At 39.2% G+C, this 16,735-nt stretch overlaps 2 protein-coding genes across 3 annotated transcripts in view; one reads left to right on the forward strand and one right to left on the reverse strand.

Moving 5' to 3' along the window:
* DOCK8 (dedicator of cytokinesis 8) overlaps positions 1 to 16,735 on the reverse strand; it is a 218,685-nt gene that overhangs the window by 82,625 nt on the left and 119,325 nt on the right. The gene's annotated exons all lie outside the window — the stretch shown is intronic.
* On the forward strand, positions 5,310 to 10,445 carry LOC123819574 (angiopoietin-related protein 3-like). Its single transcript, XM_045839981.1, has 3 exons — positions 5,310 to 5,915; positions 8,547 to 8,657; positions 10,010 to 10,445. Exons 1-3 carry the CDS (start codon positions 5,439 to 5,441, stop codon positions 10,079 to 10,081), a joined length of 660 nt encoding a protein of 219 aa, XP_045695937.1. The 5' UTR covers positions 5,310 to 5,438; the 3' UTR covers positions 10,082 to 10,445.

Raw genomic sequence — 16,735 nt, forward strand, 5'->3', positions numbered from 1 at the left:
TTCTGTAATGGTTTAGCTTTCTTTTCTTATCTAAGATGACAGTTCAAATGAGCTACATAATAATAAAATAACAATGATATGAATGATATATCTATTCAACAACGTCAGGACAGTTACAGACTCAGTATAGTGTTGCATATTTTTTCTCTGTATTTGCATTATTTCTAGTATATTTCATTAAAAGGTAAGCTGTATGAGAATAGAAATTTTTATCTGATGTGTTTAATTCATTAATGTATATCCAGCAGCTAGAGTAGTGCCTGGGACATAGTAGGTGTTAACTAAATCTTTGATGAATAAAAAAATGAATGTGAATATTTTTAATGAGCTAAGCAGATACGAGATTAGAGGGTCTAGGAATCAGGTCTTTTTTTTTTCATATTCCAATCTAGATAAACTTTTAGAGTGAGTTTAAAATTTTGTTATGTAAAATATTTCATGCAATTTATCACTGTTAAAAGCAAAGATATGTATTTAACTGAATCTTATAAAAACTTTAGTCTTATACCAGGTATCAAGCTAAGGTTAATTCCATCACAAACAGAAAACACACCACAAATCTGCATTGCTCAGTCTGTTCCACAAAACCTCAGAGCTCTGCAAAATGTTAGCAAGCAGGTGGGAAGAGAAGGAGGGGTGGGTGACAGAATGCTGCTGGAAAAGCCTGTGTAAACCAACATAAACAGGTGGATGTGCCTTGCGATTCTCTTGGGGAGGGGAGACTGCCCTTTCCCCCAAGTTTTTGACCTCAGAACACATTTCATTGATTTATTCCTTCATGGTCTATTTCACAAGTTTAACATTCTCAGAAATCATTTGGGAAAAAAACTGAAATAGCTTTTATAGCTACAGAAGAACATTCCACATCAAGGTAGGAAGAGTTAGAGCACAAGAATTCTCTAGTGAAATACCTTGCACAATAATGAATGCTCTCACATATTCAAGGAGAAAAAAAAAATCCTCGAAAACTGCCAAGAACACACAGGAGCTGCTATTCTTTGTATGTGCAAGTTCAAAGGCCATGGAGGCAAATAAATAGCATTTCTACGTCTTACTTGAGCACAGTTTCTGTACAGTGGTAACTCACTGGAGGCAGAATAGGGGCGACACAGTGTTGGGAACAGATGTGAGTTGCTGTATCCTATGACCTGTCTAGGCCACCCTGCCTCTTGCATGTCATGACCCTGGCAGGTAGTGACCAGCCCCACATTTCCCCTCACTTGCTGGTCTTCACTTCCAGCTCTTTCTAGCTACCATGCGGTCCTGTTGTTCTTTTTTAACAGGGTCATAACTGGCTATAAATAGTCAGCAGCATTGACCACTTCCTACATTCTAGTGAAAAAGAAGATAAATGCAAGAAAAAGATTTCATTAAAGGAAATGAATTAAATTCAGATGATGGGCAGAATACTCACTGAGTATCAAATATCAGTGACATGTAGATGGCTTCCCAAGAAAAGCAGATGACAGGCTGTGACACAATGAAGGGATTAGCATAGAATTCTGGGAGATGCATAGCATAGAATCTATGCAAGATGGGAGGTACCTAGTCCAAGCCCCACATTTTAAAGATGAGAAACTGAGGCCCCAAGAGGTAATGTGACAGTTCACTCTGAGTTAGCCACAGAGTGGGCGCAGGATCCAGTTTAGTGCTGTTTGGACTTTACAAAGTGGCTGTCTCAGTGATACCTTCACAATCACCTTCTGTCAAACTGAGGGGGCTCCACCTTCATGCAGGTAGGTATGGGGGACCTCAGATGCCATCAGGAGTGGACATGGATATAGTAGTGAGAGAAGGCAGCTCACAGTTGGGTGTGGGGGTATATGTGGGCTATAGACCCCTCTCTAACTCTTGTTCATTTGCTAACACTTCCATCAGCAGCACTAGTGTTTACTGAGCGGCAGTGTCGGGGAACGGTTAAGGGTGTTGGCATTGGAGCCACAGAGCTGGCCTTGGACAAATTACTTAGCCTTTCCAAAGCTCCTGTGAGGTGAATAACTGTATCTCTACCTCCTAACACTGTGGTGGGCATTAATGAGTAAGAGCTTAATAAATGATAGCTAAATGATGATTACTTCACCATAAAGCTAATAAGTTACACACTTCAATCTACACACCCTCATCCAAACCACCCTACTTTCTCACCCAGACCATTGCAAAGATTTTCCAGCTCATCTTTTGGTTTCTACACCTGCACCTACAATCTATTCCTTACATACTGGTCAGAAGGATCTTGCAAAAGTATAAAATAGATTATGCCAGGTCCTACAACACTTTCCCAAATTTCATATCATGGGCCTATATGCTCTGGCCTTTGGCAATTTCTCTGATTTTACCATTCATCATTTTCCCACAGTGGCCTTTCTGAAGGTCTAAAACATTCCGAATTTCTTCTCACTTTGTGCCCTCTGCTCTTTCTACTAGAATTTTTTTTCTCAGTTTGCTGTGACTGATTCCTTCTCATTGCTTGGGTTTTAGCACACATGTTATTACTAGAAGAGGTCTTTCCTATCATCCTATTTAATCAGTTCATTCTACTCACACACATTCTCTCTCTCTCTTTTATAATGATAAGATCAGTATAAATACATGTGATGATGAAAGTAATATGTGGTTATAAAAATAATATGTACCCATTAAAAAAATCGAATACTTGGCAAGTACAGAAAAGAAAGAATAAACTGGCACCCTCACCCATGTGGCTCAGTTGGTTGGGTGTCATTCCTCAAAGCAAAAGGTCTCTGGTTCAATTCCCAGTCAGGGCACATGCGTGGGTTGTGGGGTTTGGTCTCCAGTCAGAGCATGTGTGAGAGACAACCTCCCTCCTGTAATCTCCATACTGTTGTCTGTGTCTAGCCCCCCAACACCCTACCCTCTGACAGCTGTCAGTCTGTTCTCTGTATCTGTGACTCCATTTCTGTGTTGTTTGTTAGTTTATTTTGTTCACTAGATTCCATATATAAATGAAATCATATGGTATTTGTCTTTCTCTGACTGCTTATTTTACTTAGGATGATACTTTCCAGGTCCATTCATGCTGTTGCAAAAGGTAAGATTTCCTTCTTTTCTCTTTTTTTTTTTTTACAGCTGAGTAGTAAAAAGTAGTAAAAAGTTACTGAGTAGTAAAAATGTACCACAGCATTTTTATCCACTCATCTACTGATGGGCACTTGGACTGCTTCCAAATACTGGCTAATGGAAATAATACTGCATGAACATAGGGCTGCATATATTCTTTTAGATCAGTGCTCTGGGCTTCTTTGGATATACTCCTAGAAGTAGAATTGCTATGTCATTGACCTGCTCTTGTTCAGTATGATCAACTCAGTGTGGCAGGGAGAGATGTACAGGTTAATATGTCCATGAGCTCTGTAAATTCTGCACCACATCTTGGGACCTTTGTTCACCTGAATATGCTCAATGACAAGAGAATCCACATCTTAACCCTGAATTTCAGCATCAATCTCTGCATTTCTAAGCATGTGCAGCAAAAATTCAGCACACTTTTTGGGTCATTGGCACCATGTCCAGCCCCACTGTTTGGCCTGGGCACACTTAACCAACTCCATTGTATGGATGGAATGGCACACATTGCTTCTTCAAAGTGACATCTTTCAGATACTTGGTGATTTTTTGGATATGCATACCCTTGATGGCCTGGGCAGTTTCACAAGTGTTCTTAAAGTGAACACAAAGATTTGAACCTCTTGATTTGTATGATTTTGTGGGGTTTTCTGGGTCAAGTGAATAGCAAACCATTCAGAGGTCATCTCAGGCCACTTATGTAAAGAGCAAATATTCCTTTTTTTAATCCTTACCTAAGAACATGCTTATTGATTATAGAGAGAAGGGAATGGAGGGAGAGGGAGAGGAGAGAAACATGGATGTGAGAGAGAAGCACTGATCAGCTGCGTCTTATACACACCCTGACTGGGGAACCAAACCTGCAACCTAGGCATGTGCCCTGGCCGGGAATCAAACTCAGACCTTCCAGCTTACAGGATGATGCTCCAACCAACTGAGCGGCACCAGCCAGGGTGAGAGCAAATATTTTTAATAACCATGATTTTAATGGCTGCATGATATCTCCTACTATAAATGTGCCATAATTTATACTAGTTTCCAAAATAAGCATTTAGATGATTTCATTCGAAACAAATTATAAAGCTGTGATAAACACTTTGTATATATGCATCTCTTGCCCTTCTGCAATGTAGTATACTTTGGGAAGAATCCCATTTAATTCTACATAGCTCTTCATCTTTGAATTAATTGAAAAGACACCACTAATCAACCTTTCTTTATGCTGCGCTTGAAGAAATAATGAGCCAGAGTTGGTACAAATGCTTTGAAGTAGCTAGATGAAAGGGACCATGTAAATCACAACAGCAGTAGCCCTGCCAGACTGGTTAAGCAAGTCAGCTGCCACAGAACTCCTCTCTTGCAGCCCAATGCCAGGGCACCAGCTACCCATTTCACACATCCCCCAACAATGGTGACAATTTTGCACATTGCTTCCGAAAGGGCTGCTGACCCCAAGTTCAAAAAATGTCACCAGCATTCAGCGTCCTTCCCGGTACTAAATACACTTTCCTCCAAGTACAGAGCTGAGGGAAATGTTGAGAGAATTTTGTCCAACATCCCTTTCTGCAGGCTGGGAGACTGACTCCCAGGGAGGTTAAATAACTTGGCCTAAATACTTTTTTTAGGAAGATGCATTTCCCAAGAAACATTGTATTTCTGAATGGCAAATATGCTAATTGACATGTTTTGTTAGATCTGCAGGCTTTTAAAGACATGAATATAAAAAAATATAATATTTTCTATTGGGAGGGTAGATATCTGCCTTCATGGGCCATAATCCACAGAGCCTAAACCAGCTAAAAGTAATTATTAACAAACTGATGAATAGGCTCATATATTTTATATGTGGTAAATCAAGGTCTCACATTAGCTAGAGAAAACTCTAAGAATTTGAGAGGATAGCCCATAACCAAAACAGGAATTGCTTGGTATAGCAAAATTATTTTGAAAGCTTCTTTAGTAACTATAGGTCCAGTGTCATGCAAGGCAGTTAGTACACTCTCATTGTCCCCCATGGTTTTCTTCAGTCATATGCATGGCAACACAGAATGGAACATTTGGTATTCATCAACAATGTTCTTCTCAGAGCTACTTCAGATGGCTTCTCTCGGTTACAAGCTGTTTTGGAAACTCCACATTCTTTCCACTGATTCAGCAAAAGCCTCTTAACTAATTTATATCCTGCTGTGATTTAGCAACTCCAGGAAGTCAGAGGTTAACTGGTGGGATTTAATCATTCTTAAATCAAGTCGTTGACCAAACTGTTTCTGTTCTTTACTGTCTTGGGATAGTCTTCTATTTTCTTTGCTGAAAACAGGTTATCCCAAGGGACCTTGAAATCTTTCAAAGCCAAAATGCAAAAAGCATCAGTTTGGTTCCTCCTCAGTTTAGCCTATTCTTTATCCAGTGCAAGGAAACAAAGAGAATGCCATGCTCCTGTCACTCATTCCCAAGATGACATCAATGTTCTCTCCCAGGGGCTTCTACAGCTTGGAATGGAGCTCAAGATGCAAGTGAGCTACAACAAAAATCACACTGGTCGCCTGGTTAAACAACTGGACACTCTGAACACCTCTTTAGCTGAGCTTCTAACTCAAGTTAGCCAGCAGGAGAGAAAGGGCGAAGACCTGGAGAGGAGAGCTGAGCAGCTCGACACGAGGAATGAAGGCCTCCGGCAGCTGGTTGCTGAGCTCCAGCATCAGCTGGCGGTGGGGATACAGTACAGAGAGAAATTCAGTGAGAGGCTGGAACTGCTGGAGCGGAAGATGGAGGATGCTGTGCTCTTCAAGGCAGATGGGCCCTCTCTCACACAGGTGATGGACGACATCATGGTGAGTAGACCATTAGTGATCATTTTAGTCAACTGTTACTTTATTGGAAATGAAATATTTTTTAATACTGTTATTACTATTTTAAATAGAAATACCATTCTCTTGTAAAACAGACCCCAAAGTAAGATCACGACAGGAGTTACTTCTGCTATGAGAAAGCCTGGTCAAGGAGAGAGGTGGTGCAGATTAACCCTATGTGATGCAAATGCTTATTTATCTTCCATTGTTGGTAATGGCAACCTACACCATGTTTTGAATCAAAGAAATTTGTGTCAGTCACTCCCAAGGAGTGGGTGGAAGAACACTCAGCCATGTCATAAAGCAAAAAGGCAGCTTTCTATTCTCTGAGAATATTTTACTGACAGAGCCTTGGGGTTCCCAACGAGAGCCAAAGGATTAACTGGTTGTTCAAAGTCAAACAATCCTTGGTGCTTCCTATGTCCCTCTTTGAAAGTGAGACTGGAGTGAATTAAATGGTTTGTACTCATTGCATCATGTTGAGTGAAAATTCAGAATATAAAATGTTATCTATGACAAGGCTGTAAATATTCAAAACCTGAATATGCATGAAGGGTCAGGGCTAAGATGATGATATGAGGAAATGAAAAGAATAGGTTTGATTTTGAAATGGAATTGGTGTTAATTTTGGTTTTCTTTCTCTTATTTCAGTACAGAAGCTGTAACAAGGTACTAATATCAAATATGTACTCTTTAAAAACAAAATTAAAAAATTGCTGATTTTGTGGCCTGTGGTATCTCCACTGTCTTCCAAATATCAGTAATGCCCACAATGTAAGCTGCTGATATACCAGGGAAGATGGGCTGTATGGAGAGCTGTGGTCAGTGGCCCTCACCAAATAGATAATGGGTGGAACAGTCCTTTAAAAAATTACAAAATGCTCCACAAATGTAAGGTGGACAAGTCAATTTCCTCACCTGCAATAAAAAGATTGGGATTAAGTTTCAATTCAATGATACCTGATAAGTGCTTTGCTATAAAGTGCAAAATATGACACAAAGGAGGATTATCTGCTTATCAGGACTGTGTAAAACAGCTGAGTGAACTTTAAAATACAATTCTAAACATTCTGCAGGACTATAAGATCTTAATATACAAGAGGGAACAAAAAAAAAAAAAGCCTGTTAGTATCTTTGGGAGGGTGGGCCCCTTGTAGTACAGGCTTCCCTGGCTAGGTGAGTGTTGTAGGACTCCATCTGTATCTGTGTACCAGCTGGTGCTGTTGTGAGAGGCTGGGTTCAGCTTCCACAAATTTTTTCAGGACTCTTTCAGTGCATTTGCCCATTTTATGATGGGTGATTTACCAGAGTACCTACCTACCCTGCACTGAGTATTTAACAGTTTTTTACCAAAACGGCATGACCCCTGTGCCCCACCCTCCCTAGTCACCCAATCTCATCCCAAGCAACTTTTTTTGTTTCCCTGGATGAAAAAAGTCTATAAAGGGAAATATTTTGCTGAAATGGGAGAGAAGAAACAAAAAAATGGCAGAAATATGAAAAGGCATCAAAATGACAAGTTCAAAAAATGCTTTGAGCAGTGGAAAAAATGTCTCAGTGGGTATATTGCATCAAGTGGAGAGTACGTGGAAGGTGACTAAAGTTTAAACATGTAAGAATAAATACACGAGTTTCTGTAAATAAATTCTGGGGTTTGCAGGGGTCTCCCCTTGTGTGTTACTTAGGAAATCCATCAATGTCTTGGGTTTCTCTCCCCACCTTTTCGTCTCCTTCTGTCTCTGTCTCTCCGTGTCTGCCCGTCTGTCTCTAACCTGTGTTGTGTCTACTCTGCCTCTCCATCTGTCTACTGCAGTCTCTTTTTTTCTCGGATATGCCCTCTCCCCGCTCTCTCTCACAGCCCCTCAGAGGATAACAAAATGCTCTTCCTGAGGGGACACTCCTCCAGGTCCATCTAGTCACTAAAATTCAGTTCGTCACAGCTTTGCAAGTGTTCGCCGAGTTCCCACTCGGAGCTGGGACTGGGTTGTGAGCACGACCGTGTTTCTCTCGGGATAACCAACACAGAGCCTACGGTCTATGGACATTTTATGACCCCACGAACACATTTGAAATGTCCAAAATTAATCAACTCCAAAATCCAAAAAGTAAAAGCTCAAAACCAAAATCAATGAATTTTAAATTAAATGCTTAACAAATCCAACATTTTCACAATTAATTAAAAACAACTCTACTGAATTTCACCTACAGATGAAAATCCCCCCACAACTTTACAGACTGTTATAAACTTATATGTAAAGTATTATAACAAATGAGGAAGTGGGTGCATTTTAAATGACATGGTCAGTGCTTTGGGGTTTAGGGAGACCTTAAAATTTTCTTGGATATAGATATCAGAAAGGGAAAGGATAAAATACCAAGAAATTGTTTTTTCTATTTTATTAGTTTTCTTGTAGCTTGAGACACGAGTGATGGTTTTTAGCTGACCACGGGCAATATGCACAGGGTTGAGCAGATGGGCTAGGAAATCAGTACCTTGTTCTGTTGCTGCAACTGCTAACACAGCTTGATACAGAGAAAGCGCACCTACCTATTTTGGCAATTTCAAACTAATTTCTTTTCCTTAAATTGTGTTTTAAAACTCTCCTTCTCTAGCCCTCTGTGCAAAGACAGAACCAAAGAATTGATGAACTATTTGCTGAAGTGAAAATGCAGCAAAATCAACTGCACAAACGAGATACCCTCATTAAAAAACTCCGGGAAAAGGTTGGTGCCTCTTACTCCCTCCAATAATTTGTTGGCTGCAGACTTAGATTCCAATGAACGAAATTAAAATGCCTCTTAATATCAACAACATCTTACACTGATTTGGTGTGTTTTAGTCAAGGCTTGCAAAGAAAATTGCAAATCTAGGTCTATTCTTTTAAGGTACTTATGCAAAAGGAGCAGCTGAGGAGGTAGTTGTATTTATCATTCACATTCACTGCCAGGAAAATTTACTTTAAATGTAATGACAACAAATAGCCAACATTATTTAATTCTCACAATGGGTAGGCACTATTCTAATAGTAACTAGTAGTACCTGTAACAGATTCTACCATTAGCCCCATTAGGTAGACGATAGAACTGAGGTACAGAGAGAACGCGTGACTTGCCCGAGGTGACACAGGTAGCATGGTGCAATCCAAATCTGGTTGCTCTGAAGCTCACACTAGACCCAGTGCCCATAACCACTGCTATTTCTAAGAACAACAGTAAACAGTATCTTTGGTCGACAATCGGATTCGCCAGAACATTATTATAATGCGGTCTTTTATTGTATTGTTTACAAGGGCAAAAAAAAAGTTTCCCCAAACTATTTTCTTTTAAAGGTGTTTTTTTTTTTAAAAAAAAAAGGTTTGAAATAACAGTTTAATTAGAAGATGAGAATAATTACTGTCCTTCAGTGTTAGATAGAAGTTTGGATGTTTTAAATACATCAAGTGCAAATTAGTTAGAAGTCTTAGAGCTCCATATTTGGTATATTCTGTAATTACCTAGGATCCCTGCAAACCAAATATGGCTATGTATTTTAAGTGGGGGCATACCTTGTAAATGCACACTTACAATGAGCTAAGACCTTGTTACTCAAAGAATGGTGTGGGGGGTGCTGCATCAGCATCAGTGGCACCTGGGGGTCAGTTAGGACGCACCATTGACCTGCTGAACCAGAACTTGCCTTTTAACACCATGGGCGATACAAATGCATGTTGAAGTTTGAGAAGCACTGATCCCTGGCTTGTTTTTAATTTGGCACACATATGAACCTTGTAGTTTGTTGTGTTTCCTGTTGCTTTCTTGCTGCCAGGAAGCTCCAAGTCATATTTGCAACTGACTTTTTAAGGTATTGACAAGGACCTGAAGATATATTCTGAGTATTAACCTTATCCAGGTTTAGACTGATTTCCCTCTCCTTATTTTCCTTTCACCCAGCAATTTTATGCCTTTTTACAATCTGCATAAGCTGCTTCAGATACCTTTTAGAATGAGAAGGTTTATAAAAATATAACACTAGCCCTATCCTGTCTTGTCAGTCCATGGTCTAATGCCACAATTTGTGTTTATTTCTAATACCTTAGGTTAAATCAAAGCACAAATCCACAAAGGAATCAGTGAAAACTGGAAACGAAAAGAAATCCCTTGATGTGTAGGGTGAAGAGGACATTCCAACTTCAGAAATCAGAGCAAGAAAAATGAAGCACGAATCCTGTCTAGGGCCCAAGTCTGAGTCCACACAAGGTTGCCTGTCCTGGGAAATGACAAGAGATTAGAAGGAGGAACTGGGGGGCAGGGGTGGGGGTGGGAGCCAGTCACAAGCAGTAGCTTGCCCCGTAGTAACCTCCATACTCTGTGGGCTAGGCTGCAATGTTTTGTATAAATGCTGGTACTGTATTCTGAACACTGGGGTGCTCTACCCCGCCCCTACAAAAAGCAAATGCAATTAAGTAGACAGAGACTAAATGTTACCAAATTGTTTAGAAGCACTACAATAAATGACTAAATATTCTCTCTCTATATAGTCATGTTATGGTTTTAAAAAATGCACTCAAATGAGGGAGAAAAACAAATAGGAGGCCAGCAAACTCTCATATTGTTTTTGCACGAGTTTAAAAGATTTTGAAGGGAAAAACAATTTATTCTTTCTCAACTGATGAACTACAATTTGAACACCAGACATGGTGTCTTTATATTGAACAGCTATTATTACTACTAATAATTTGTTTCAAACATGGATTAAAAGCTCACCTATTCTATATTTGCAGAGTTCCTTTTCTATCACATCAATTCCCATTAATCCTCTTAAGAAAGGGCTTGGAAAATTAGCTTTCTTCCTTTTAAAAAAGCAGCACCTTATAAGCTGGGGCAAAGAAAATATTCCCTTTTAGAAACAAGTAAAAGCACCTGAACACTCCTCAAAACTCACTTGTTTAAGAAAAGTCCAGCTACTTTTATTTTTTAAAATATTTTTGTAAAGATTTTATTAATTTACTTTTTTTTTTTTTTTAAGAGAGAGAGGGCAAGGGAGAAAGAGAAGGAAAGAAACGTCAAAGTGTGAGAGATATATTGATCTGCTGCCTCTCACACGCCCCCAGCTGGGCAACAACCCAGGCATGTGCCCTGACTGGGAATCAAACTGGTGATCTTTCCGCTTGCAGGCCTGCACTCAGTCCACTGAGCCACACCAGCCAGGGCCCAATTACTTTTCAATAGCAAAAGATCCTAAAGGAAAGTTGGGCTGTTTACAATCTTAGGCCTTATCTGGATTAGATTTCCATGGAAAATAATCACAAAATCATAAATATTTGAAACCTGCTGGGGAAAACTGACTAATTTAAGAAAAAAAAAATCTCTAACTTTGTTTGACACTTTTTAAAAAACCATACTTGGTTGAATATAAATTGTAATTGAAAAAATGAATTAAACCATACATTTTTGAACTGACATTTTATGAATTAAGAGATTCATGTTACTGAGTATTCTTTCGAAACACTGCAGATATAATGTATTAAGTGTTTTATATATCACTCACTCTCATCAGTATGAATTAGTCTACTCAGTTCCTTTCCTTCTTACACAGAGGATGGATTTACGGACTGTAGGTGTGAGTGGAGAAGGGGGATTAAAGGAGGATGACGTAATTACTAATTATGAGGCACTGATCTGGGGAAGATGTGGATGCTTAGGGCGTCAAGGAGAGTGACAAAGCAAGGGAGATGAGAAGGTACCCAAACTCAAATTATTTTACACCACAATTTTTTCTAAAACTTTTAAAAACTTGACACTAATAAAGTAGTTGAAAGGTTCTCTGGATAACTGCCTTTCTTCCAATTCCCAGCTATCTTCATGGAACCCATGATGTGGTTTTAAGGCCTAAGCTATCTGGGTATTCCTTGTGATTCCCACATAGGAAAGACTCAGAATTTGTTAAATAGATTGAATTTGTTTTATTAGAACCCTTTTTCAGTTGGATTTTTTGGTGACTAGAAAATATGTAAAAGGAATGTATTTTATTCTACATGGGCAGAGACTGGAACTACTTTAGCAATACACAGTCAGATATTCTGCAAAACTTACCTTTCCATAGCTACCTTTTCCATTTCACTCAGAGGCCTTTTTTTTTTAATTTTTCATTTTTAAAGGGTCTTTCTTTCTTTCTTTCTTTCTTTCTTTCTTTCTTTCTTTCAGATTTTATTTATTTTTAGAAAGGAGAAGGGGGAGAGAAAGAGAAGGAGAGAAACATCAATGAGTGGTTGCCTCTCATACATCCTCTACTGGGGACCTGGCCTGCAACCCAGGCATGTGCCCTGACTAGGAATCAAACAGGCAACCCTTTGGTTCGCAGGCTGGCAGTCAATCTACTGAACCACACCAGGCACGGCTCCCTCAAAGGACTTTATATAGGCTTTATAAGTGCATATACATTTATAGATACTTGGGAGGTGAACATAGGGTGTTATAGGGAGTGGGGCGGGTAAGGTGCTAGGGTGCTGAGCAAGGGAATAAATGATCCCATTCCTTAGTATGTACAGTTTAGGGTTTTCTTCTATTACTTGGAATCTAAGAAAACTTGGCAAATGTGCTTTAACACAGGTGAAAAAAATTTCCACTGCACTGTAAATTTGTTTCTTTGGAGTATGGGTTAGCGAGGGGAAGGTATAGGTTCACTTTTCACCACTGAGAATCTGTCAAGAAGCATTTATTTTTCTATTAGGGAGTAAATATTGCAGACAACCTAGAAACATACCAGGCTGTTAAACCTCCATAGAGAGCCTTGTCCTCAGCATCCACAGATGTAATCCCACTTCCTTGACTCACTCTCTTAACTCCCCATACTCCTTCAAGTTCACACGACTGGAGCACCCCAAATTTATACAGCTTGGTTAAGAACTGTGGTTGCAGCTTCTAAGATGTCTCCCAGTGATCCCACCTCCTAATACTCATAGGATTTAAAAAGATTCTGACTTCTAATCTCGTTCTCTTTCTTTTTTTCTTTTGAAGAAGCCAACTAGCATGTTATGAGCTTCCCTATGGGGAGACTAATATAGCAAGGAATTTAAGGAGGCCTCTTGCCAACAGCTAGTAAGGAACTAACTAGCTGTCCTTAGCCCAACAGTCCAAAAGGAACCGAATCTTGTCAACAACCATGTGAGTAAGCTTGAAAGCAAATCCTCCTCTAGTTGACCCTTGGGGTCATCACAGCCTTGGCTGACGTCTTGACTGTGGCCTTTTGAGTCAGAGGCACCCAGCTGAGCCACACCTGGGTAGCTCACGGAAACTGTGAGGTAATTGTTGCAGCTGTTCTAAGCTGCAAAAGTTTTTGTTACACAGCAAGAAATAATTAATACATTTAAAAATTATATGTCAGGTATTCAGTGAGAGTTGAACATACAATTTCCTTTAAAAATGACTTTACCTTGTAAAATTTCTTCCTTTTAACTAATTCTCAAGGTTATTCTCCTGGACTAAGGAATACAATATAATGACTACCCATAGAACAACAGTCTTAATATCAAAAATAGCCTCTTTGGAGTCAATCCAACCTACAACTAAGCATGAAAACTGAGAATTTTAAAAAACGTAAATAAATAATTTGGAGGGTACTATTTTGATTCTATGAACCAAATTAAATAACACCTTTTAAAGAGGCTGTGACAGATAAAAGTAATAAAAGAATGCTAAAAAGTACCTCCCGCAAATATCCTTTCTTCTCCCTACAACAACAAATTTTAAGGAAAGCCTCCCCAAATGAAAAGAAAGCATACATTTCAATATTTGGTTTTGTAAAAGAACAAAAACTCAAGTTTAAAGATATCATTTTGATGCCAAATCTTGACAGGGCTGCATGTTTTAAAAGATCACCAGTCAGAATTGTCACACAGATGACTGATTGAACCAAATTGCGTGTTCTTTTAAGGGACAGAGGGAGCACATTTTTCCAGGCTTTGCAAATAGTTTCTTAGAACAAATCTGCCAGCTAACAAAAACACATACACATACACAAAATTTCCAATTTTTGCTGCTGAGGAAGATGACTTGTGTTTTTCTTTTGGTTGGGGTAGAGCCTTTATTAGCCTTTTCTACCCATTAAAAAACAGCCAATGAATAAATCAATATTATTCATTAATATGCTTGCTTGATCATTCTTGATGTTTTAATATTGTTAGCTGCTTTGGTGTGGGTTGGAGAAGAAGGTACTGGAATTAGAAGAAACAACAGGCTTACTAAGAATTGTCCTGATGCCCCTGCTACCTCTAGAAACATATACCTGCTTTGGGTACTTGATGAGAGAGAAGTCTTGTCTGGGTTTTGGAGGTGGTTTCAAAATATTGTAGGGAAGGGGGTTGGGGAGCACAGTTGTTATCAGTTTGCTTTTTCACAAACTATGGACAGACCACTAATTTGATGTTTGAGCTCAACAAAAAAGGAAGCAGCCATCGATCAAGCCTCCACCCATGGGTTGGGTGGTTATTAGAGTGAAAGAAAGCCTGTCCAAGGAAAATGAATCACCTCCCTTGTCTCTTTCTCACCCCAGTAAGAATAACTCACTCCTGTTATGAAAGAATTACAGTAGCATCTGAGTGTCCTGGATGGTGTGTACATTGGCAGCCTTCGGCTCAACATCTGTGAAATAAAAAGTTTTGCAACCAGGAAATGTAAAGGCCAAGGACACAAGAGGAGAACCGAACTCTGAGCTTGAGACAAGCCAAGCTTGAGGATCACAGGAAGTTCTCTGCAAAGGTGGGCCAAGGGTAGGCCAAGTTCTCACCTTGACAACAGTGGGAGTGAAGGGAAGGATAAGCTCATAAGATTTATCAGAGGGGGAAAGGAATAGAACAAAATTAATTGAAGAAGAATTCCTATGTTCCTGCGTTGGGAGGCAAATTCCCCAAATTCACCCAATTCTGATCTGGAAAATGAGTCAGAATTCTAAGGTATCTGAGTTTGACTCCCTTTTTCATCTCAAAAGTGAGACACAGTTTATGATATTTTTGTGCATGTTATCTTCGAGGACATTAACTGGCACCTTGACATAACAGAAATCTAAACCTATTAATAAGATAAAGAAACTGGTCTGCTTCCCATCTGTGAACCCCTGAGGAAATTCTGATAGGAGAGAAAACACCGCGCACGTCACCCCCATCAGGCAAGTGGACTGATACAAAAGGAACCACAGGCTTGGTTTTAAAACTGTAACTCTAGGAAACGTTGATAAATGATGTTCTTATTGCTAAATGTATAATTTTTAGCATAGAGATTTTATAAAAATCATTTAAATTAGCCAACAGTTTGAGTTCCTCTAATTTTATCCTTATTAAACCATAATATTTATATTTCCACATGGTTGCATGGATCTCAGTTTACATTTTGAAGATTTTCAAACAAAGAACATAAAACAAATGAGGTGGAACCAGAGAGTTTTGGAAATTTTATAACCTGTCTGGTATTTAGGCCAGTGGATAAATGAAATTTGTTTTCAATTGTAAAAAAAAAATACATGATATCCAATTGATTTGCCATGCTTTTTTTTTAAATTATCTTATTACACTGTCAAAACTTAGTCCTTCCCTACTCATAGTTCTCTTTTACTTTGTGAAGTGGGACTAGCATGCATTGCCTCCACCCAAACCCACTTTTCCCTTGGGAAGACGGCGACAGTGACACAGCATCTAATATTTCGCTCACAGCACTCTGACTTCTTAGAGGGGCCAAGGGCAGCCTGTCTGAGGCCTCAAAACCACAGGACATCCACTGACAGCTGTTAAAATGCCTCTGTTTTAGAGATGGCCAAACAGTTTGTAGGAGGAGCGGATGAAGGCTGATCTTTGGGCCACCAATAAAGTACACAGGAAAGACAGACCTAAGAATGAAAAACAAAAAAAATAGGGAAGATATCCTCCCTCCCACTAAATGGTAAAAGAAATAAGAGGGAATGGTTGCCTGAGGGATATCTCATCAGAAGACAAGCCACTTCAAAGAGCTAATTTTAAAATAATAATAATAAAACTAACAAAAGCATAGAAATCAAAGAAAGAAGGCTCTTTCAGTTTTAGGGGGCTGCTTCTGATCTGAGCAAACTATTCATCATCATAACCAAACACAAGCCCAGATTTGCCTTGCTTTCATCACCACGTATATTGCTTCTGCCCCCAACCAACTCCAAACCCACGAAAAAACAGGATATTATTCCATGAACCTTCATGCTGAATTCTATGTACAGAATCTATGAATGAAATGACGTCTGCCATCATTAAGTGGATAGAGCAGATTTTTTTAGGACAGTTGTTGATAGGCAGTAACACTAAAGTACAGTGGACTCAAAATGAATGAGTGTAACATGGGGTCGAGGTTTGTGGAAACAGCGACACAAATGTTCCCAGAACCTCTTTAACATTATTTCAATTCTCTGTATGAGTCGGAGTGGTCCATATGCATATAGTGAACAACATCCCCAGAAATGAGATTTCACTCTCTGTCTACGCCACAGGATACACATCCCCACTGCATCTTCCCAAAAGTTCCAGATTCCTAAGGTCATGACTTTACTAACGAAAGAAGGCAGGAGCTGACTTCTTTCAGGTGAAAATAAAATCCTTTGTGAAAAATGACAACAGTGCTCTTTTGGGATACCGGAACACTTCTTGGTGAATTTTTTTTTAATCCAAAAAAAAAAAAAAGAGCAAAGAAATAAAATCTGTTTTCTTACATTAAAATCACATCTCTCTTTGTAGTAAGAGAGCAAATTGTCCCTGAATCTAGAAAGTGAACAAATTGTGCCCTCCTGTGGCTGAAAGGATCACTTTGTA

Source organism: Phyllostomus hastatus, unplaced genomic scaffold, assembly GCF_019186645.2.
Source record: "Phyllostomus hastatus isolate PE091 unplaced genomic scaffold, TTU_PhHast_1.1 phas_contig_34, whole genome shotgun sequence".
NCBI lineage: Eukaryota > Metazoa > Chordata > Mammalia > Chiroptera > Phyllostomidae > Phyllostomus > Phyllostomus hastatus.

What these genes read in the sequence shown, in the direction of transcription:
- LOC123819574 (XM_045839981.1), top strand. Translation starts at nt 5,439, where the DNA reads ATGCAAAAAGCATCAGTTTGGTTCCTCCTCAGTTTAGCCTATTCTTTA. An exon ending in AGGTGATGGACGACATCATG is followed by an intron (nt 5,916 to 8,546) that starts GTGAGTAGACCA and finishes CTCCTTCTCTAG; the next exon opens with CCCTCTGTGCAAAGACAGAA. An exon ending in TTAAAAAACTCCGGGAAAAG is followed by an intron (nt 8,658 to 10,009) that starts GTTGGTGCCTCT and finishes CTAATACCTTAG; the next exon opens with GTTAAATCAAAGCACAAATC.